Genomic DNA, 24,555 nt, shown 5'->3' with positions numbered 1-24,555 from the left:
TAGACCCTCTTCTGCTAGTGGATCTTTTCTTCATAATATGGAAAAGTTCCAGAGCAATCAATGCATTATCAGTAATTAGGCGTTTAGGGACAAACGCACTCTGATTCTCCGTAACCATAACCTGTAAGAGGGGCTTCAACCTGTTCGCCACAACCTTAGAAGCTAATTTGTAGAGTACATTACAGAGTGAAATTGGTCGAAACTGAGAAATGCAAGTGAGGTCTTTAACTTTTGGGATCAAAGCCACATTAGTACAATTAATATCACACATGGAAATTCTACCAGAAATAATGTTATTCACAAAAATAGTCACATCGTCACCAACAATATGCCAATATTTCTGATAAAAAATAGCATGTAGCCCATCCGGCCCCGGGGCTTTGCAAGGACCCATTTGAGAGAGAGCAGTAAAAATTTCGGCTTTAGAATAAGATCGACAAAGAGAAGCGTTCATACCTTCATCAACCATAGTCGGCACACTTTCAAGAACCTCATCAATCAAATCTACATTGGTATCGCCCCTAGAAAAAAGGGACCTATAAAATTCAAGTACGATTTTTTCCACATCCTGCTTCCCAGAACACCAAACCCCATTAGAGTCATTAAGGCCTCTAATGTAATTTTTGCTCTTCCTTTGTGCCGCTTTATGATGAAAATATTTTGTATTGCGATCCCCATCTTTTATCTCGGACACCCTTGATCTAAGAAACCAATAGGCTTCGTTTTTTTCATGTAGGTCGTCCAAGATAGCCTCCAATCTGTTGCATTCGTCAAAGTTTGGCTGCACATTCGATTTTTGTTGAGCCTCCTTCAACGCTTCTCCAGTTTCTGAAATTTTCTCCCCCAAATTGTCAAAAGACTCCTTGCTCCATTCGGTCAGGTCCTTGGCTATGTTCAGCAGTTTATTTGACATATCCAAGTGACTAGCACCTTCCCAAGACCGCCTAATAACATCCTCCACCCCCTCATCAAGCATCCAACAGGTTTCGAACCGGAACCTTTTCTTTCTTTTTTTCTTCTTCAAGTGCCTCTTTGCTTCAGTGTCGAGAAGGATAGCAACATGGTCCGACTTAAACTTCGTTAAATGCATGACATGAGCCTGATCAAACCACGAGCACCACCTCGAACAAGCCACGTATCTTCCGAGCCTTTCATGAACCCCTCCACGTTCCAGGTGACCCAAGACCCATCATATCCAAGATCCCTTAAGTTGCAATCATCAAGCACTTCTCTAAAAGCATCTATAGCACGTTGCTCTCTCAATACACCCCCCATCTTCTCATGATGCCCCAATATTTCATTGAAATCTCCTCCAAAGACGACAGGAAAAGGAGAAGCTGAGAAAAGTTCCCTCATCAACGCCCAAGTGTTACTTTTTTGAGATTTATCTGCCCACCCGTAGACCCCGATGAACCTCCAAGAACGCCCCCCAATTTCTTTAATGTCCACGCAAATATGATGATCCGAGAGAGACACTAAAGAAAAGTCCACCCCATCTCTCCAATAAACACACAAGCCACCTGATTTTCCCCTACTGTCAACACCAACAGACATAGAAAAATTAAATTTTATTTTTAAATTTTCTGATTTTATTTTTACAAATCATAGTTTCAGACAAAAAGATAATATCAGGGAAAAGACTATGACTCCAATAGCGGAGGGCACGAATTGCACGGGAGTTGCCCGTCCCCCTGCAATTCCAACACAATATTTTCATTGTTCTTCAGGGGGTTGGCACACTCCAACACCCCCTACTTGAATTATTGTGTCATTAGCAAAGGACTTCAATTCAGCTTTCTGTTTTTTGTTTGATTGAGACTCCACTGCCTCTAAATCCACTTGTAACAATTCATCCAGACTCCTCTTTTGAGCATGTCCAACTCCCCTGACTTCTTCATCTACTTGTTTCCTCACAAAATCAGTTTTAACAGCAACCTTTTTTATAATCATCCTTCTATTCCCAATAGGCTCACTCCCATCTTGGATCGAATCGTGCTCCATTTCAGTCACTTCTACACCAATGTTCTTAGCAGCCAAGGCAGACGTAATATTAGCGTTCTGAGCTACATCCCCAAAGCTTACCCCTCCACCATCCCTCTCTGAATCTGTTTCTTCATTAATTCCCTTCAGTCTAAAAACAGCCTTCGAAGTCGTTTCATCAATCACTCTGACCAGTTTTACTTCCTTAGCACGAGGAGGGGGAAGGACAACTTCCTTGCCACCCCTGGGGGGCCCAACTTAACTGCATCGGGGTCATGATAGCTCGAGGTACGAACCTTTCTAGCAGAGAGAAATGTCTGATTGAGGCCTACGAGGGAGTTTTCGAGGTGAAGCACGTAACCAAGGGCCATATTGATACACGATCTCATCATTAGCTTCTTGTGCTTCATCCTTGAAAGAACAACCAGATTCGGTGTGATCCAACCTTCCACAATAGAAGCAAAAGTCCTCTACGCGCTCGTATTTTAGAGTTATCCACTTTGGGTTGGAAGCACCCACAGCCAAAAACAGACCCCTTCGCAACGGTTTTTCGATGTCAATCATGAAATTAACCCGCATAAATTCTCCCCAACCCAATGGATCAGTCTCATCAAACTCCAAGAAAACACCCAAATAATCACCAATTTCAGTCATAGTTCTCTTATTTCGTTTGCTAAAGGGAACATCCAATAGCCTGACCCACATAGGAGAAAATCTAAATTCGACTTCAGAAGGTTGTTCTTCGCCATCAATTTCCTTTAAGGTAAGGAGTTTCCCATCGAAGAACCACGGGCACCCATCAATGACTTTCTCCTTATCCGCTTCATTAAAGAACTGAAAAACAAAAAGATTCATCTCCACCATCTTAATCGATACATTATTTTGAAGTTTCCACAGAGAGGTTAAGGTTCTTTTCATAGCCTCGACATTGAAAGGTTTTGTGGTAAGGAGTTTCCCAACCAAAGATAACGCAATTTGAGTTTCTGTATCTTCATCACCCGTACCAGTCGAATTCTCACCGATGACTTTCGACTCCTCATCAGTTAATTTAATTTTTTCAAAATCATTCAACAAATCATCCGCCACAATCAGAAAAAGGGAAAGGACAGGGTTTGTAGGAACAGAGAAGAGCAGAGAAACACAGAAATTGAGAGATGTGGAGCAGAAATTTGCAGGAAAGTAAAGAGATTTAAGGAAAACGAGGCACGAAAAACGAGCCCTAGACGAGGGACATACGAACCCTAGACGAGGGACTTTTTCCGCATCTTTTCTATTTTTATATCAGATGTTTATTTTTAATTAAAATATAGTAGATCAATGGACATAAGAGCTCATCTATGAGTGATTCATGAACAAGTTCACAAATTAACTTTATCATTTTCTTATAACATGAGGGGATGCCAAGGGTATTTCAAAATTATTTTGTGTTAACTAATTTAGCATTACATTGCAATATTGCATTGACGAATGCATTTATAATGGGACCTATTCACATTTACTGAACTGTATTGAATTGATTGGAACTGAAATGGATTGGACTGAAATGAATATTTTATGAGAGAAGGAAATTAAGCTGAAGTGAAAAAGAGTATACTTAAAAACTCAAATCTGAAAAAGACACAAGTCCATCCTGTTTCACTTCCCTACCTTATTTTTCAACCAAATGCGCCATATGTTGTCTTACATGTTAATTTTTTAAATACACTATCTTGTTTTAACTCTTTTCATTAAACGCCTTATCTTCATCTCCCCTCTTCAATTATTTTTATTTACAAATTCTCCTCTTCAATTTAACCTTTTCCTTTTCATTCGTTAATTTTAATATTTCCATCTTCTATTTTTCAAGCCTCATTTTGAACTAAAGTCTCAAAAATTAAATTTCTGTAATCATATTTTTTATTATTATACATTACACCTAGGGTTGCTTATCGAGTGAGTCGATCACGAGTTGAGGAGTGATCGACTCAACTCGAAAACTTTTTACATGTGCTCAACTCGTGCTCACTAAAGTTTCGAGCAAATAAAACCTGTTCGACTCGTGCTCGTTAAAGTTTCGAGTCGAGTCCAGTAGCTCACAATCTGCTCGTTAAAATTTTGGTCCTTCTATTATTATATTCCTTTATTTATTTTTTGTTCAATTTATATTGTTTTCCTTATTATATATATATATATTTTAAAATTTACTCTTTCTTTTTTTATGATTTAAATTAACATTTAATAAGTGTCAAATTTGTTTAAAGATAGTAACTTTGTATGCAAATTCTATATTAATAATATATTATCGAGTTGCTCACGAGCTTATCGAAACGAGTTAGAGCTTGCTCAACTCGTGTTCGTTAACATCTCGAGTCGAGTTTTGACCGAGCGTTGACCGAGTTGAGTACGAGTTGCTCGCGAGCTGCTCAACTCAATTAGCACCCCTAATTACACCCCAAAACGATGTATTGGTATTTTTTTTATTATTATTTTTTACCTTAAATTAAAAAAAAGTAAATTTTTTGGTTTAAAAAAAAAAAAGGTAAAATTTTGTAACGCAGTAAATAATTTACATGGTCCGTATCACGATTTACTTTCTTCTCTCTCCTCCCCAAATCTGATTCACTCCCACATCGCAACCTTACTCCATTGCTAAGATCATCATCAATCAGATCTCCGCCGTTCTCGACGCTTCTACGGTGTTCTTTACGGCGGTTCGTCGCTTTTAATGGTGGTCACATAGAGTATATATACTCTCTCCGACAAATCGAGGTTCTTCAATGGCGGAAGCAACCTCATCTGAGGTTCTCTATCAAACTCTTCAACACGCTTCCGGACCTTGTTTCCCTAATTATCCGCCTCAACAGGTTTGAAATTCTCTCAATTTGTTTAGGTTTTTTGGCGCAAATTGTTTGTTAATTGTGATTGATTTTGGTGATTTCAGGTTATTGATACTGCTAATTCAGGAGTATTGTCATTGATTTCAACTCGAGGTATGTTGAATTTGATTTTTTTGCTAGCAATTTTGCCATAATTGGGTAGTTTAAGTTTAAATATGTTATGCAAGTGATAATTATGTACTATGGTTTGATTATCTAGTGATTGTAAAGTAAATTGTATTGTTTTAGGGTAGAATTAATAGAATTATGAAAGTAAGATTTAGTTAGGGTGTTATTCAGCTTGGAAACAATTGAATTTGTTTCTGGTGTATTGAGAGTGAAATGAGTGTAGTCTTTGCTGAATTGAAATGAGGCGGGATTGGAATGGGCAATATCAATGTGTGAATCGCTGTTTGATCGTTTTCCCGGTTGATTGCGATAGTTGCACAATTAGGCTGATTACTGATTTGTAGAAGACTATACTTGAGCTGTAGACATTAGTTTCAGCTTTAGTTATATGTGATTTTTTCTTCCTTGATTGAGGTTTAAACTATAGCTTTAGTTATATGTGATTTTTCTTCCTTGATTGGGATTGGAACTCTGTACTAGATAGTTTCTATATGCTTGATTATGTTATTAGATCGGCGTTCTAAGCCATGCATTGTCATGGATTCCATCGTCTTTTTGCATGTCAATGAACGAAACGATTGTATGAGGAGTACTAGGGAGTTTCTTATGAGCTCTCTTCTTTTGCGTTTCTTTTAGGTCTGACTCAAATTAAAGAAAAGTGGAATGCGTATAGACAACCAAAGAAATTGAAGAGGTTGGTGTCGTTGTTTGTAGCCCCTAAAGGTGAACGAGTGGCTGTTGCTGTTGGAAATCATATAACCATTTTACGGAAGGATGAGGAGTATCATCAACCATATGGGACTTTTGCTAGTAAGATTTACTATCTTATTTGTAGTTAAGATGTTGATGCTAGAAGCTGTGCATCTAATGTTTTGATTTGGCATTTTGTTTACTGGTTATTGGTTTTTTTTTTTTTCAAAAATCATTTGTTGATATATGTTTTGAATTTCTGTACTGCATGAATAACAATATTTCCCACATTCTCAATGCCTCTGAAGATGCTCATATTCTGGGCTGATAAGGGGGATTGGATGTATGCAAGTATATCCAGCAGTCAAAGAATAGTAATAAATTAATAATACTTTATTAAGTCTTGAATTTTACTATGGAGAATAATTTTCTTGTACCTTGGTGCTTTAATACTCAAACTCAGATTCAAGTATGCAGATCCAAGACTCAAATTCAGATTCAACTCAGTTGAATCTTTTTACTAGTTTAAGAAAAAGTGCCTCTACCATGGCCCTATTTGTTTATCAGTATTAGAAAAAATTCTCTCCATATCATATTATCTGCCTATACAATAACTTAATCACTACATCTGTTAAATTTTAGTTGCAACAAAGGAATATCTCACAAAAAATACCCCTTTGTCGCAACTTAAAGTTAATGGAGGTAGTATAAATTATATGCCTTATCTCATTCTTACAAACACTAAGTAGCGTAAGCTCTGAGAAGCAGTGAAGGTTGGATGAAAACCAAGGAGCAAAGAGTCTGCTAGTGGCTACAGATAATGATAGCTTTGATACTGCAAGTTTTACTGGAAATAAAATTGAAATTTGTTATGTTTGTTTAGGTAATAATGTTGGTGCATTTACTCTTGGAGCATGGTCAGAATCTCATGATGTGCTCGGAATTGTTGATGATGTGGACACATTATACTTTATCAAGTCAAATGGTGATGAACTAATAAGAATTGAGCGCAGGCATCTGAAATTGGCGTTTCCAATCGTGGGCCTTTTTGTGCCTGATGTTACGGAGGCAACGGAACCTCTCTTGTAAGTTTTCTTTCTGTGTTGTAGCATAACCAGTCAATCTAAATGGGTTTACCAGGCATGGAAGTATTTCAATTTCTTTCCAGTGTTTTTGGGATGTCCTTGTGGGAAAAACTCAAAATTTCTTTCTTCTATGTTTAAGTTAGGCTGTGATGGTCACTACATTGTGTATTTGTTTTAATTATGTGAGTTTTGCAGGTGTAACTTCAATTTTCTTACTTCTGATGGAACTCTTCATCACATTGAGATCAGCCAGGATCTGAGTGCTTCTCTCTCTTCAATACGGACTTGGAGTGACATAAAGAGACAGTTTTCACTAAATTTCTTCTGTCTAGACTACAACCCAGAACATTCTTTGCTTGTTCTAGTTGGTGTCCCTACCAATATTTCTATAACTGCTAGCAGCCCTACTGGTATTTTAGTTTGCATCCTTTATTAAAATCAATACATGCTCTTCTCTGTATATACAAGTGATGAGTTTTTTTTTAGAATTTTACTAAAAGAGGTTTTATTTAGAACTGCACTTTAATCTTTATGGTTATCAATTGTTGCTTCCACCTGCAGGATCTTCTACACTCTCTGTATGGCGCTGGAGTCAAAAATCAGGTTTGCTACAAGTCAATTCTCTGCAATTTGAAGGCGTTTATAGCAAACCTAAGGGGTTTAGAGGCCTGGTCGTATCTCCAAAGGTGCTGATCTCACCTCATGGAAAGTTTATTGGGACCCTGGATTTAAGAGCACGTTTGAACATATTTAAGCTTAGTGTTGATAGCTCGTCTCTTTCTCTATTTACTTGTGGAGGGACAGACAATGATTTTCTAGAAGATATTGTCGATTTTACTTGGTGGTCTGATCATGTGTGTACTATAGCAAAAAAGGGAGGTGCTATGACCATGTTTGACGTCATTAGTGGGAAAAAGCTTTTAGACAATGATCCTTTGTTTTCTGTACCTGTCTTGGAGAGAACTGAATTTTTCTCGGGAAAAGTGTTTGTTTTAGATATCCCGTTGCTTAAAGAGACCCTAAATTCTGCTGATCATATGGAAATAAGTTATATTCATGATATGGACCAGTATATTGAAGGGAACCTTAATCAAGTTGAGACATCAAGATTTTCATGGAGGTTGCTGTCATTTTCAAGGAAATCAGTTCCTGAAATGTATGATGTCCTTATCAATAGTCATAGTTATCAGTCTGCTTTAGACTTTGCTGATCGTTACAAATTGGATAAGGATCAAGTATTCAAATCTCAGTGGCTGCACTCTGCACAAGGGAGTGATGAGGTGCATATGCTTCTATTTAATGTCAAGGATGAAGCTTTTGTGCTTCGTGAATGTGTTGAGAGAGTTGGGCAAACAGAAGATGCATTGCGAGCTTTACTTGCATATGGGCTTAACCTGACTAATCACTACAAGTTTTCTGAACCTGAATCTGACTTGTGTGAACATGTATGGGATTCTCGTCTGACAAGACTTCAGCTGTTGCAATTCAAGGATAGGCTGGAGACTTTTCTTGGAATAAACATGGGCAGGTATTATTTCCTCAGTAAACATTGGCTTCACAAGAGTAATGACAACACACAAAGCATTGGAATTTACAGATTTCCTTTTTCTATTTTTCCAATTGTACATCTTTTCAGTTTTTTTAGTTAATTGTAGTGATATCATGAAAGTGTGATGCCATATGTCTTGGAATTCTCTCGGTTAAAGAGTTTAAGGTACCACTGACTCATTGTGTAATGACATAGTTGTGCAGGTTTTCTGTGCAGGAATACAGTAAATTCCGTGTAATGTCGATTACTGAAGCAGCTGTGAAGCTTGCTGAGAATGGAAAAATCGGAGCTTTGAATCTTCTATTCAAGCGACATCCTTTCTCCTGTTCCCCCTTTATTCTGAAAATACTGGGTGCTATACCTGAAACCATTCAAGTCCAGACGTACAGTCAACTCCTTCCTGGAAGGGCCCCTCCTCCTGTTACTCCTCTTCGAGAGAGAGACTGGGTTGAATGTGAAGATATGATGGAATATATCGGAAAGTTACCTGAAACTGATGGAAGAGCTGTGCTTATTAAAACTGAACCTATAATTAAGCAACTCTATGGGATTTTATGGCCGTCAACTAGTGAGATACTGATATGGTACAAGGAAAGGGCCCAAGAAATTGATAAATTAAGTGGACAGCTAGAGAATAGTATCTGCTTGATTGACTATGGTTGCCGTAGGGGTATGTATGAGTTACAGCAGTTTCTTGATGATGTTTGGTACTTGCAACAGCTTGTTTATTCTGAAGGAATTGATGATGAGATGCATTGTCCTATCAGTCTTATTGAATGGGAGCATATGTCTGACTATGAGAAGTTCAAAACCATACTTAAGGGTGTGAAAGAAGAGAATATTGTTGAAAGATTACGTTTTCGAGCAATCCCATTCATGATGAATAAACTTCATTTGGAAGTAGAACATCAGAGGGATTCATTTTTGGTTCAGTGGTTGAAGGAGAATGCTGCTCAGAGCAAAATTGAATTTTGCTCCGTGGTCATTGATGAATGGTATCGGGATGTACAATGTGGATTTTTTGTGGATGAGATGGAAGCAGCTGAATGTGCTCTTCAGTGCATATACTCGTGCAATGCTATGGATAGGTGGAATACTATGGCATCCATTCTGTCGAAGTTTCCAAATTCAAGAGGTGAGTTTATTCCTACTGTAACCTGCTCTCCATATTAGAAATAAAGTTTACTAGTTTCAGAGATGCATAATGTTGAGCATTATTCATGAATTTACAACTATCTATCTAATTTAAACAATTTATGATAAATGGGTCCCCAATGGAGTGGATTTTGGGATTTTTTTGTTTGTTTGTTTGTTTGTTTGTAATTTTTTTTCATTTTTTTTATTGTCTCTGTAAGTCACAACAAGCATGGCTTATACTTTCATTATCTGTGCCACAGTTCTATTTCTCTCAACTTAGGAACGTATTGGCTATCTTTGTTTTTTGTATGATTACAAGTCAAAGAAGTCTAGAGTGCCTCTGATTAATTTGTTGACTAATATAATGTGATGTATATGGTTATGCAGGTAGTGACATTCGTTCTGAGAGCCTAGAGAAAAAACTCAGAATAGCAGAGGGTCATATTGAAGCAGGGCGACTATTGGCTCTATATCAGGTTTGTATCTGATCATCTGATGCCCAACAACTTCTCTAAATTGTTTGAAACTTAACTCTAAGTGTATTGCTTTATCATTGTGAGTTTGTGACAGATATCTGAAAGGCTAATTTAAATTTAGAAGAGAGTGTAAGAAACAGTTGTAGATTATTATAAGCTTTTCCTATTGCCACTTATATCCATCAATGAGTATTTTCACTGGTCTACAACCTACATGATACATGTCATATGCCTTAATGGAAATTGTTCTATTTTGTATTCCTGCATTGCTGTTTTAAGTGGATGACTTGGAGTATCTCATCATTTAGTATTTCTTACTGCCTGGGATGGCGAGACAACAGCCAGTGTGGGTTACACAGTCACACCAGCTGGTGATGTTTTGTATAAAGAAGAGTAAGCTGAAGCTCAGAAAGTCAGATATTGATACAATTTCCATCCAGAAATCTGATTTTTTTTCTCTGTTTTGAGCATATGAAGGTGTTTTATCGTTTACATTTTACCTGTGTTGAATTCCAAAATGGAATAGCTGTCGGAAAATGATTGAAAGTATCATGGGAAGTAAAGCCAATGATATACATATACACTCACAAATTTTTCTCATTTTCCCTCCCCTTGTTTTTTTGAACTTCAGGTTCCAAAACCAGTGAATTTTTTTCATGAGGCTCATAAAGATGACAAGGCTGTAAAACAGATTCTTCGTCTTGTCCTCTCAAAATTTGCAAGACGTCAACCTGCTCGATCGGACAACGACTGGGCAAGTATGTGGCGTGATTTGCAGTGCTTGCAGGAAAAAGCCTTCCCATTCTTAGACTTGGAGTATATGTTAATGGAATTTTGCAGAGGATTGCTTAAAGCTGGGAGATTTTCTCTTGCAAGGAACTATTTAAAGGGTACGGGAACAATCAGTCTGCCAACTGACAAGGCAGAAAGCCTTGTGATTCAAACAGCACGGGAATATTTTTTCTCAGCATCAAGTCTATCATCCTCTGAGGTAATCTTTGTTGTTTTGAATGTAGCTTGTAGTTGGTAATATGGCTAATTTTTTCTTCATACTTCTGCGTGCAGTCAAGCAACACCCCCCTCCCCCCCAATCTAAAGAAATTGAGAGAGAATGGCTCTTTTTATTTTTTATTTTTGGGATGGTGCATCCACTCAACCCTGACTTAACAGGACATAAGTTCTTTAGTCTGGTTGTGATTTGTCTAAATAAGGTTGGAGTCTCACTAACTAAACATGGCTGACCCACCGGTTCCACAAACTATCAACTTTCATGGCTGCTTTTCTGTCCGTAGTTCAAAACCAGTGAACACAACATCTGGCTCCCCCTCCCCCCACCCTCGGAGTATGAATATTGGCAGATATTGGTGGCCTCCCTACAACAATGTTTTGCAGAACAAACTCAGTGGCCCAGTAACTATGTATGCCCATGTCTCCATGAGCAGTGCAAAATGCTTTAGCTTCAAGTTTTGATTATTAAATTCTCTTATTTAATACTTTAGATATTAGATGGCTTCTTAGCAGAATTAAGGTCTTCCAAGTTTTCATTTGGGTTACCAAGTGAAAAGTGTTGAAAGGCTGATAGCCTGATAATCTCTCCCAGGAAATAGATGTACATTATCAAAGTATATGGATGGCTTATAAAGAACGGATGTCAAACTAGAAGCGTAGGTGAAGTTAGAGAATTTCTTATCATTAAGTAAATATAAGGCACGTACATCTTTGCAAAAGAGAGGTAAATCATCAGTACAGCACATTTAAGCTTGAGGGATGACACACAAGAGGACAAAGAAATAGAAGGCACTTATAATCCAGTTGGGTATATCTTAATTATATCATAAAAATGACAATTTTTCAGGGAGAGATGAGGGATAATCTAAACTAAGGCTCTTTTTTAGGAAGAAATGGATAATACCTTTTGTAATCTGGGAGATAAGAGTATCTAGAGAATCTTTAGTTGTCTACTTTAGTCTATAGGCAGGATCCTTTGTAATTATTGGCTTTGTGGTTGGAATTGATCTTGTATGTTTTGTATGGCTCTCCTTTGTAAATGGTTATAGAAAACAAAATTAATGCCTTAAAGGCTTTTATCACTTAATTAAATGGGTATATCTGTAAAATTGTTCATTTCATGATTAGGAAGTGTAGCTTTTGCTATTATACTCTCTTAGTTGCTATTTGCTTGTGTGCACTCTTCATCTATATTTAATATTTTTCTAAGAAATGATTAGTTGATTATGTGATGCAAAGGTCGTCGCATGCCTCTTGTCCAGTGTTTTTGTTTTGGATGTCAACATTCTACTTTAAGTTCTTAACTGATTTTAACTGATTGCCTATTTTATAACCCTTTTATCATATTTTCTCAACTTGTTTCAGATCTGGAAGGCTAGGGACTGTCTTGACCTCTTTCCTAGCAGCCCAACTGTTAGAATGGAGGCTGATGTTATTGACGCATTAACAGTCAAACTGCCGAATCTTGGTGTCAATGTTTTGCCTATGCAGTATAAGCAAATAAAAGATCCAATGGAAATCGTCAAGATGGCTATTACTAGCCAGGCTGGAGCATATCTAAATGTTGATGAAATAATTGAAGTTGCCAAGCTTCTTGGGTTAGCTTCTCAGGAAGATATATCTGTTGTTCAAGAAGCTATAGCACGTGAAGCTGCTGTTGCTGGAGATCTGCAGTTGGCTTTAGATCTATGCCTTGTTTTGGCTAGGAAAGGCCATGGTTTCATTTGGGATCTTTGTGCTGCAATAGCTAGGGGTCCTGCCATTGAGAACATGGATATAAGCTCTCGTAAGCAGCTTCTGGGCTTTGCTTTGTGCCATTGTGATGATGAATCCATTGGCGACTTGCTACATGCGTGGAAAGATCTAGATATGCAAGCCCAATATGAGTCGCTGATGATGCAAACAGGTACAGATGAGTTTGCTGTTAAGAGTTCCTCAACTATTTCAGCTCCTGATCACACTGCTCAACCTATAATGGCTGGTGATTTTTCTGAGGATGAAGAGACTTTATTAAATAAAATTAAGGTAGTAATTTCTAAGGTTGCTAAAGATATTCCTGTGGCAAATGGGACCAGTTGGGATGATGTCCTAAGAGAGAACAGGAAAGTTCTGTCTTTTGCTAATTTGCAGCTTCCATGGTTAGTTCAATTAAGCTGTGAACCAGAATCGGTATCAAATCACTATCCCGTTTCGGTGCCTGGAAAGCAATATGTTTCAGTAAGAACCCAAGCTGTAATAACAATTTTGTCCTGGTTGGCTAGGAATGGATTTGCTCCCAGGGATGATCTGATTTCCTCTCTGGCTAAACACATTATGGAACCACCAGTCACGGAGGAAGATGATGTTGTGGGTTGCTCTTTCCTTTTAAACCTTATTGATGCTTTTCATGGGGTGGAAGTTATTGAACAGCAGCTCAAAACTCGGGAGGATTACCAGGAGATTTGTAGCATTATGAATGTGGGGATGGTATATAGCTTGTTACACAATTCAGGAAATGCATGTAAAGATCCACTTCAGAGGAGAGAGCTGTTGCAGAGAAAGTTTCAGGAGAAGATTAGTTCAGGTAACTAATACCTTTCTGTTTAGATTTAATTGCATGGAGATTGAAATTTCCATCAAAATTGTACTTTTTATGTTTGTAATAATCTTCCATGATATTTTTTTTATTATTTAGATGAACTGGAAAAAGTTGAAAAAGCACAAGCCACATTTTGGAGAGGCTGGAAGCTGAAACTGGAAGAGCAAAAGCGGTTGGCAGATCGTGTAAAGGTGTTGGAGGAACTAATTCCTGGAGTTGAAACTGCACGCTTCTTATCCGGGGATTTACAGTACATGAATAGTGTTGTCATGTCCTTTATTGACTCAGTACGGTTACAAAAGAAACCTATCTTGAGAGACATGTTGAAATTGACAGACACCTATGGCTTAAATCGTACAGAGGTAAATGCTGAAGTATTTCTTTAAATGATTCAGAATGATTCATTTTTTAATTTTTAATACTTTTTCTTAAGTTGTTGACACTTGGGCATACAAATGTACATGCATTTCTTTTTTTTTTTTTTTTTTTTTTTTTTGTCTTAAGAGGTCATTTGATGATATTGCTATTTGTTCTTCTCCAGGTCTTGTTGAAGTTTCTTGCTTGTGTATTAGTTTCAGAGGTTTGGAGTAATGAGGAAATTGATTCTGAAATTTCAGATTTTAAGGGAGAAATCCTCGAATCTGCTACAAAGACAATTGATGTCATAACCTCGGTCGTGTATCCTGTAATTGATGGTTGCAATAAAGCTCGTCTTGCTTATATTTTTGCACAGCTTTCAGACTGTTACCTGCATTTGGCGGAAACAAAAGGTTTGCATCCCTCAGAATTTCAAGGGTTAGGAGATTCATCTGTAACATTGGGGCATTTCTATCGGGTCCTTGAACAAGAATGCTTTCGTGTCTCCTTCATAACAGATATGAACTTCAAAAACATTGTAGACATTAATTTAGGCTGTCTGAACTCTGTTCATTTCGATGATGAAGTTTGCCGACATGTTAGTGAATTTACTGTGGAAGCACTTTCAAAAATGGTGCAAGAGCTTCATTGTACCATTACCAGAACAACCTCCAAGGATATTATATCATGGCAAGATGTGTATAAGCATCATGTTGTAAATTTGTTAGAGAATTTGGAGTACCGAGCTAAAAAGATTCATCTTGAAAATCCTGAGAGCCTACAAAGCTTGCTAAGCGAAGTTGAGCAGACCTATGATGCGTGCAGTAAGCACATTAGAATCTTGGAATGCCAGTCTGCTTTAGTCATCATGAAGCGGTACTTCTGTAATGTTATCCCTTTGCATTTTGTTAGAGAGAGTGCTTTCAGTGATCTATGTCTGAATGATTGCCTTATTGTACTTCTGAATTTCTGGATGAAATTGAATGCTGATATGGTGGAAATGGCTGAAAGTTCAGATGAGAAGTTTGCTGCAGTTTCTTTGATGATATGCCTTAAGGTTTTCTTGAGGTTAGTGGTGAAGGGAAAAATTACTCCAAGTCAAGGATGGGGCACTGTATATTTCTTTGCCAATTGCAGCTTATTAACTAGTCCTACGGTATATTGCTCTTTCTGTAGAGCTATGATCTTATCTGGTTGTGAGTTTCGCTCTGTGGAGGCTGTATTTTCTGAAGCTCTTTCTGAATGCACGATTGACCATGGTATGAGCTTGGACACCGAGAGTGGCGTTAGTTGTTATATTGATGTTTGTAATTTATACCTAGACATACTAGAAAGTACTTTGTCTAACTTAGTACATGATGATAGTGAACGACATAACTTGCGCAACTTGCTATCTTCTTTAAGTAGATTTGAAGGTGACCTAGAAGGTCTAAAGGTGGTTCGAACTGCAGTTTGGGAAAGGTTAGCCAAGTTTTCTGATAACTTGCAGTTGCCTAGTCATGTACGAGTGTATGTCTTGGAGGTATTGCAATTCATTTTAGGCAGAAAAGGTAAGCTATCAACAGATCAGGAAAGTAGTATTCTTTCGTGGGAAGAATGGGATGAATGGAATTCCACAAGCAAGAATACTGAACTGACAGCAGAGCAGCCACTTCCAAATCAATCAGAAGGTTCTAACAGGTTTGATAATGCACTTGTTGCTTTGAGAACAACTGAGCTTGCAGGATCAATTTCTTCGCACTTGGATATAAGTGCCAATGATCTCTTGACAGTTGATTCAGCTGTTTCTTGCTTTGCAAAAGTGTGTGAAGCTGCGGATACACATGCACATATTGGTACTCTTGTGGCCATTTTGGAGGAATGGGAAACCCTCTTTCTCGTGGAGAAAAAAGAAGCTTCTGCAGAAGTCTCAGTGGCATCTGATGCAGGCAATAACTGGAGTGATTGGGATGATGAGGGTTGGGAAAAAGAAAGCATTCATGATGAGGAACCTGTTCAGGAAGAGAAAATTGAATCTTTAGTATCTATACATCCTTTGCACACATGTTGGATGGAGATTCTAAGAAAACTCATCATGCTGTCCCTATTCCATGAAGTAGTGAAATTAATTGATCGATCTTTGAAAAGATCTGATTTGGTCTTGATTGATGAAGATGATGCAAGCAACTTGAGTAGCATGTTAATTGGTTCTGATTCCTTCATGGCCCTAAAAGTAGTGCTAATGCTTCCATATGGAACACTACATATGCGCTGCTTAGATGCAATTGAAAACAAGCTTAAACTGGAAGGTATACCGGAGAACACTGATAAGAACTTGTTAATTCTTGTTTTATCTTCTGGGATTATATCCACCCTAATTTCTGAACCAGCACTTGGAGCTACTTTCTCTTACATCTGTTACTTGGTGGGCGATTTATCACATCAATCTCAGAATTTCCTGTTGTCAAAGACAAATCAGAATCTGATAGATGATGAGATCGAAGGCTTCTGCCTTACTTTCGTACAAATTCTGTTTCCTTGTTTAGTTTCAGAACTGGTGAAGGCAAATCAGCAAATTTTAGCTGGATTTCTTGTTACGAAATTTATGCACACAAATCCTTCTCTTTGCCTGATTAATGTTGCCGAGGCTGGCCTCAGCAGGTATTTGCGAAGCCACATGCAGCAACTAGAATGCCGTGGCTCTGCAACAGAAGCAAGAAAGCCAGAGATACTAGGACAGACACTGTCTAACTTGGAATTAAAATTGAAGAACTTGATCCGATCTGCATTAATATTGCTTCCAAACAGTAGTTCATAGTTTTGTTATACTAAACCCATTTTTTGGGTATACACTGCTGAGAATTTTCGTTCCAGCTAAAGGAATTTTGTTGTAGCAAAATATATGTAGGGGCCTTGTACATGTTTTTTGCTCTGTTGAATTGTACATCTAAGAGTAAGCTGTTGGTGATACATTGTTTTTTTTTTTTTTTTTTTTTTTTTTTTTTTTTTTTTTTGGGAATTGGTGATACATTCATACATTGTTTGAAATATGATGTACAGTATAATTCTGAACTGACAGTAGATTTCTGGAATTCGACCCTAATATTCAAGTAGTGTTAGTCAAATTTTGTTGCTTTGTCCTTTTCTTGTAAACATTGCATCAAATATCGTTTTATTTGTTTGCTCACTTGTCGTTAAAAAACTTAAATTCTGTAATATAAACATATTATAAAGAATTCATATTAGAAAAGTGGTGCACATTAATACAAGTTTTTTTTTTTTTTTTTTTTTTTTTTTTTATATTTATAATTTTTTTTTTATATTTTTTTTTTATTTTGAGGAAAATAAAACAAGTTTTCTAGTATCTTTTTTTTTTTTGAAATAAGTTTTCTAGCATCTCATATGTTGTAATTTTTTATTTTTCAATATGAACATAAATTTCACTTTATTTTTAAACTGTACTTCTTTCGTTTTATAATTTTTGTAATGTTTTGACTTTCAAGTGTGTACATATATAATTCAATATCTTTTGTTTTATAATTTTTGTAATGTTTTGACTTTCAAGTAGTTTCTTATGTATAGTATTTGTTTATTTTATTTTAGTACTTCAGCAGTAAATCAAAACATGTCTTTAATTAATACCAAAAAAAAAAACCCGGAAGAACCTACTTGTACTTAAAGTTTTGGAAAATTTGCAAATTACAGCCATTTAAAGTTCATATTTTGCAAATTGCAGCCACTTAAATAAAATTGCAAATTGCAGCCCAAAAGTTCATATAAATTGTAAATTGCAGTCCGATTCAACTTTTTCATCGGTTTACAAGTTGAAAAATCTTCGCTTAAGGTTTTAGGGGCCATTTAAGGTCTTAGGGGACCGAATTGCACTCGGAATTAACAAAAAAATAACACAAGTATCTCGTTTTGCGTAACAAAAGTGTATCGATTTGTGGAAAACTGTAAATATGAGACACTTATGTTATTTTTTTGCTAATTCCGAGCTCAATTCGGGTTCCTAAGGGATAAAATGACCCCTAAAATCTTAACCGAAGATTTTTCAACATGTAAACCGATGAAAAAATTGAATCGGGCTGCAATTTACAATTTATACGAACTTTTGAGCTGTAATTTGCAAAAAAAAATTTAAATGGTTGTAATTTGTAAAATACGAACTTTAAATGAATGCAATATGCAAATTTTCCTAAAGTTTTAAACATCCATGTCTAAAGTTTTTAAATGGATAAAAAATGAATTAAAAAATAAAAATAAAAAGTGGGTGTAAAACTAAAAAAGGTTATGATTTGAAATCTGTGATTTCTCTTTCTTATTTCTCTCTCTACAACGTTCCTTTTTCTCTCTCCCGCGAGCAGAAAGCACACAGACATTGAATTTGTTAATGGAAGCTATCAGAAAGCAAGCTACTCGTCTCCGCGAACAAGTTGCTAAGCAGCAGCAGGTTTTTTTTTTGAATTTTTTCTCGTTAATTACTTCCGACTGAACCCTAATTTTACCCTCAAATCATCAATTTCCAATTATTCTTTGTTTTAATTGATCCGGTTTACTCATTTTCTTGATCTTTGAGCTAAACTTTTACTAATTTTGATTTATTTGTTTGTGATTTTATTTTATTCAATATGTAAATTGAGATCGTTATTTTGACTGTTTTTTTTGCAAATTTAGGGGTTAATTGAGTAATTTGATCGATCTGCCTAGGTTTTCCGATCTTAATTATGAATTTGATTTGAGTTTAATTGAAATGATTAATACTTTTGGTGTTGAACTGAAATGCGATCAAATTTAGATGATTCGGCAATTTTGGATCAGATTAGAGTAGTCTAAATTTATCTGTTTAAGGTTGATTTCTTGATATCAATGCATATTATACTGTAATTAAGGAGAGATGAGGGGTCCGGTAAGACGAAGTAGGGGTCTTGATTCTGGAGGACTTGTGGAGCTAGTTTATAACTTTATATTGCATTGGTGGTATAATGAAGGTGATTTTGACCAGGAGAATGTTGCAAGGACTGCTCTTTCCGAAGGTTAATGGCGAGTTAAATTTCGGTGTTTATTTTAGCCTTATTACATTGGAGGAGAAAAGACAAGTAGTATTCGAATGGACTAATTCACAAGCTAAGGCCTTTTGGTAAAAGAGACTTTCACCCAGCATGTGAAAATCATCTATTGACTTGATTTGTCACTTGCTTTGAATAAAGTCTCGAGAGATAAAAGTGAGCTGAACTTGAACATTTGAAGAAATTTGATTGTATATTAAGTGTATGAGCTTCAGCTTGGCCAATGAAAATATCTTCTTTACAACTGTTAGGTGTGGAGGTAGAGTAGATATTGACATATTGTGAAAGAATCACGTTGCATTGATCTTGTTGTGTCAAATCATTTGAATTCCACACATCGAGTTAATGGAGGATATAAAAGATCAAGCAATGGATTTTAATGACATATCCGCTGCATACACTGTAAGTGAGCTGAACTGTCATGATGTTCAAGCTGGGCCTGTTTACTATCAGTGAGCACTTGCTTCATGGTTTTTCACTTGTTCATGGGTATATTGATTCATCTACAATCATATGCAGATCAGTTATCATGTTTGACTGGAGAGTGGTGGTCTGATTTTCACACTGCAGTGAATACGTTGATAGAGAGTTTAAACGAGGTAGAGGGAGACCGAAAATGACTTGGTTAGAAGGAGTTAGAAAGGATATGAAGCAAATTGATTTGCGTGAGAATGAGGTATTTGTTCGGAAGGGATGGAGGTGGAAGATTTTTGTGGATGAATATACGGAATAATCACTTTTGGTTCATGTAGCCGACCCCACTTATGGGATTAAGGCTTTGAATGATTGATTAATAGTGTATACATTGATGGCAATATTCTAAATATGAAGCTCATAAAAAAAAAAAAAAAAAAAAATCAGTACTGAACCTCTTCAAATGACATTTATGCAAGTAGGACAGCAGTATTATTTTTAATGCTCGACAACTTTCCTATTTTCTTTTATAGGATGCTGTTTAATGATGTAGCCAAGTAGTAAAATTGTTTGAAAACATTTAGTGAAGTAGTGGTTTTTACTTAATTAACAAATCTTGGTACCTGAACTCGTTAATTCTCTAGACCTCTGTTTTTAAGACATGGATATAATCATATACACTCTGTTTGTTGGCCTTGGTGCCTAGCCAGCATCCCAAAAGGAAATATCATTTATTTATAATTCTGATCGATAAATTTCAGCTTCTTTGCTTGTCACATTGGAATTGAGCTGACATTTAGCTTTTTAGGTTTCGTTATTTCACTCAAAAACTTTCTCATATAAACTTATCTGTAATACCTGAACTTTTTGAAACTTAGTTTTAGTTGTAAATTGAAATTGGTAACCCAAGCCTGAACTTGTATTTACTGTTCGCCTTACATGTTCTTATTTGGACTTTTTTCCCCTGAAAAGTGATCTTTCAAGGTGAAAAGAACAACCTTTGTTTACAAATAAACAATCCCCCTCTTTGCTTACCTGTGTACCTCATATTTCCAAAAAAGTTTTAAATAGGGATAAATACCTGCTTACTTTCTGGCTACATGCATACTTATCAGTTGACACTTCCATTGCTGAATTCAAACAAATGTTTTCTCTGTGATTGATGTTATCTTAATGATTTGTATCTGTACTGTAGGCTGTTTTCAAGCAATTTGGTGGAGGATATAATTCAGATAATTTGGTCACAGATGAGGCAGAGCTTCATCAACATCAGAAACTTGAGAAGCTTTACATATCAACACGAGCTGCTAAGGTTACCTGATTTTCCTTGGAAATCTCTAGACTTTTCTTGTTAAAATTTCTGCTTATTATAATGTTATCATGTTTCAGCATTTTCAAAGAGATATCGTGCGTGGAGTTGAAGGTTATATTGTTACAGGATCGAAGCAAGTTGAAATTGGTAATTTTCTACCCATATAATCAGTTTGTAATCCCTCATCACTTGGAAAGCAATATAGTTGATTTCTTATAATCATTAGTCATTGTGTGCCACTTGTTTATTAGGTACAAAGTTGTCTGAGGATAGCAGGAAGTATGGTGGTGAAAATACATGCACTAGTGGTAGCACATTGTCCAAAGCAGCTGTTAGTTTTTCCCGAGCTCGTGCACAGATGGAGAAGGAGCGCGGAAATTTATTAAAAGCTCTTGGTACACAGGTCTGACCATCTCTGCTTTAATAATCATTGTTTCTATGTTTTTCAACAGCAAGGGAGAACATCAACAATGATTTACTGAAACGAGTTGGCTATATTTATTATTTTCTACTTTGGAATATACTACCTCAAACTGAGAACATTATGCAAGAAGGTTGACTATGAATGCAGATGGATGCTAATCATCATATATAAGCAACCCTTTCACCGACTATGCAATTATAGCACTATTGTTCAGTTAAGGTTGCAGTACTCATATATGTTACGGACTGGGGTAGGACCGTAGGAGTGTTGGACACGGATATAAATCCTAGTGTCTGATATGGCAATTTTGAAAATTGGGCGCCTGAGGAATCTGCTGGGATCTGGACATGGGTATGGGGACGCGGCATGAGTGTGTATTGCTAATATTGTATTGCATATGCATAAAGTCTTATACCCTTTGAACTTTGAAAATAGTCTTACGTATACATATTTATTATTTTACAGGCTTACAGCATAATCTGTTTGAAAGAGTGCAAAATAAATTTTGTGTTTTCTAATTATTCTTATATAGATGGCCTAGGTGCTATATGTAATAGAAGCTTAAATTATATATTTAAAAAAAATAAAAATAAGGGAGCAAAGTGAAGGCAAGGAGATAAATTTATAGTGTCTAGGTGCCTTTATACGAGTTATACCCTGCCAAAAAATAAATAATCTGTTTGGAGCCTTTTCTCTCTCAACTTCCCACCTAAAGAAGTGTCTCACTATCAAGAAAAAAAAAAGAAGAAGAATTTAAGAAAAGTGTCGCACCAATTTCCCATGACTGATTAAGTGCTTTAGTTGTTCAATAAAAGTGTATTTGTTATTATATAATGTCTTCTAATAGCACACTATATCTAATTCCATAAGATATTTATTAAGGTCTTTTGATTACTAGGTAGCGGAGCCCTTAAGAGCAATGGTTATGGGAGCTCCCTTAGAAGATGCTCGGCATCTTGCTCAACGATATGACCGAATGCGACAAGAAGCTGAAGCTCAGGTATTACAAATAATTACACTATTATCTTATAATTTAGAGCTTGGAAGAATATGCTTTTGTCCTTAAACTTAAAAATTCACATGCATAGTCTGTGATTTCAAATTCATCTAACTTGAACCTAGACAGGCAATTGAAGTTTCTAAACGTCAGGCAAAAGTTAGAGAAGCATCAGGAAATCCAGAAATCGTTATGAAGTTGGAAGCTGCTGAGTCAAAGCTTCATGACTTGAAATCTAATATGGGGATATTGGGAAAGGAAGCTGCATCTGCAATGGCGGCTGTTGAGGGTCAGCAACAGAGATTGACTCTTCAACGACTCATTGCCATGGTAATAAGGAATTCTCTATCTTACAGAACTTAAATTAATATTATACAGTACATATGTCGTAAGGCTGAACCATAAGTTTTTTCCCCTTCCGTGTCCACAATATATAAGGTGGAAGCAGAACGTGCCTACCATCAAAGAGCACTCCAGATACTTGAACAGCTTGAAGGCGAGGTATCCTCAATTCATCTTAGTTTGTGTATATGAAGTATTATTTATGTTTCTGTTGAGTCTGCAATCTTTTTCATTTCTCTTTCGATGTGGTCAAGCTTTAGTTTGTGGTGATGTATAGATGATATCAGAGCGACAACGTATAGAAGCTGCCCCCAGCCCAAGTATTGAGAACAATGTATCACCACCTCCAGCTTATGAAGAAGTTAATGGTGGGTTTGCGTCTCAGGCTCAGAATGGCACAACTGACAGCATGGGTTATTTCCTAGGAGAGGTTAGTAACTATTGGCCTTGTGTTCTATTATGTAGTAAAAACATGGCTTAGAAGCATGCATATATCAATTTCTTTGCTCAGTAAGGGGCTGGTGGGAGTGAAGTTGAATATAGTATAGAAGATATCATCATCTTCTTAAATGTCAAATTATGAAGGAAATAGAGGCCTATACCAAAGAAAATACGACTCCAAACTAAGGGCTTCAATTGATCAAAAGGTTGTTACAATTCATAGTATTTATGTGATGGAATATATTACTTTTTCATCAATATATATGCACAGAAGCATAGGCTACAGCAGTACGCTTAATGAATAGCAATCTGAGCCCACTTCATACTGATTGCTAAACTATGGAGCTGGTTTATTGTAATTTGTCTTTGTGTGTAACCCTCTCTTCCCTTGTGATTTTCTCTGATTTTAACGTATATTTTCATTTTGCAGGTCACATGCCCATACCAAGCAGAGTCCGACATTGAGTTGAATTTGTCAATAGGGGATTATGTTGTTGTTCGAAAGGTTTGCAGCTTACATCTTTACCTTTAATTTTGACTCTTTGGCTGCTGCTGTGTTTAGTTATTTTGTCACAAGCATCTGAAATTATGTGCTTGAATGAATTTTGTTTTTGACAGTTATGCCGTTATGGTGTTATCCCCATAGTTACATAAACTTACAGGACTGATGGTGCTCATTTCACCATAGTAATATGAGTTTTGAAGAAATGGAAATTCAGATATGGGCTACCTAATTCATTTCATGACTTAAACATTAAATTAGACAAGTATTTCATGTGAAAAGAGCAAAGCTTTTGAGCTTTAGCCTTCAGCCTATCAAACATTCTGAAAATCACATATTTTGTCATGATTAATGATGGAAAAAAGGCACAAGCTGTTTTTTTTTTTCTCTATTTATTTGTTAAAATATCTTGTCTTAACTTCAAGTAAATACACAAATTGAAACCTGCTATTGACAGGTATCCAACAACGGCTGGGCTGAAGGTGAAAGCAAAGGCAAAGCCGGTTGGTTTCCTTACGGTTACATTGAAAGAAGAGAACGCGTACTAGCAAGCAAGATCGCCGAAGTTTTCTGAAATCTACGTCTGGGTAGCTGAAACTGATAAAGGTTTTGTTTGTAATGTGTTTCAACTCTACATCAAAGCCCAAAATTCATTGTTTGATTGATATATAAATGGAACAATTGCCGTAGGTTTACTGTAGTGTATGATGTAGCTATCATTTTTGTTTACTTTCTGATCTCCCAATTTTTTTTTTCTTTTACATTTTGTGCAATCTTATAGAAGTATATGTCATGTATTGTCTACATCGGAAGTGGGAGGGGGAATGACTGAGGATGTCATGAAAGTGTGACTGATACTTCAAATTTTTAATATGCTATTTTTGATTTCTTTTGTTGGTTTATTGCCTATTTGTTGTACCCTTTTTTTTTTTTTTTTTGGTTTATTACCAAATGCCAACTGATACTCAATGTGACTCTTGCTATTACACTTGTGTGACTGATACAGTGATACTTCAAAATCTATGTTGCATGAGTAGTGAATAGCTGCAAGAGATGATTATAATAATTACTAACTTAGCATCCCAAATTCAATAGTTAGAATGAGGAAGAAAAAGATATCATGACTCAAGAATGTGTGGACTTGAATGGATTAATGAGAGTGTTGATTTTGTATTATACTACCTCTGTTTCTTTTAGTTGACACGTTTTGACTTTAGTACTATTTACATAT

The 24,555-nt window shown here is 36.4% G+C and overlaps 2 protein-coding genes across 2 annotated transcripts; both read left to right on the top strand.

Annotated features, from left to right (window-relative positions):
* The first annotated feature begins 4,374 nt into the window (after positions 1–4,374).
* Positions 4,375–16,948, top strand: LOC110705168 (MAG2-interacting protein 2-like). The gene is made up of 12 exons (XM_021883019.1): positions 4,375–4,823; positions 4,901–4,949; positions 5,601–5,774; positions 6,538–6,739; positions 6,935–7,149; positions 7,301–8,267; positions 8,492–9,423; positions 9,813–9,901; positions 10,533–10,892; positions 12,275–13,472; positions 13,584–13,849; positions 14,029–16,948. The coding sequence occupies exons 1-12, from the start codon at positions 4,737–4,739 to the stop codon at positions 16,639–16,641; spliced, it is 7,152 nt and encodes a 2,383-aa protein (XP_021738711.1). The 5' UTR covers positions 4,375–4,736; the 3' UTR covers positions 16,642–16,948.
* Positions 16,949–18,006: 1,058 nt separating this feature from the next.
* LOC110705165 (SH3 domain-containing protein 2-like) lies at positions 18,007–24,226 on the top strand. The gene is made up of 10 exons (XM_021883017.1): positions 18,007–18,276; positions 20,502–20,618; positions 20,696–20,765; positions 20,870–21,021; positions 21,941–22,042; positions 22,169–22,369; positions 22,478–22,540; positions 22,659–22,811; positions 23,253–23,327; positions 23,782–24,226. Exons 1-10 carry the CDS (start codon positions 18,217–18,219, stop codon positions 23,896–23,898), a joined length of 1,110 nt encoding a protein of 369 aa, XP_021738709.1. The 5' UTR covers positions 18,007–18,216; the 3' UTR covers positions 23,899–24,226.
* Positions 24,227–24,555: the final 329 nt, after the last annotated feature.

This window comes from Chenopodium quinoa, unplaced genomic scaffold (genome assembly GCF_001683475.1).
Source record: "Chenopodium quinoa cultivar QQ74 unplaced genomic scaffold, ASM168347v1, whole genome shotgun sequence".
NCBI lineage: Eukaryota > Viridiplantae > Streptophyta > Magnoliopsida > Caryophyllales > Amaranthaceae > Chenopodium > Chenopodium quinoa.
Note: the sequence above shows the minus strand (reverse complement) of the source record. Positions and strands in the feature narration are given on the sequence as shown.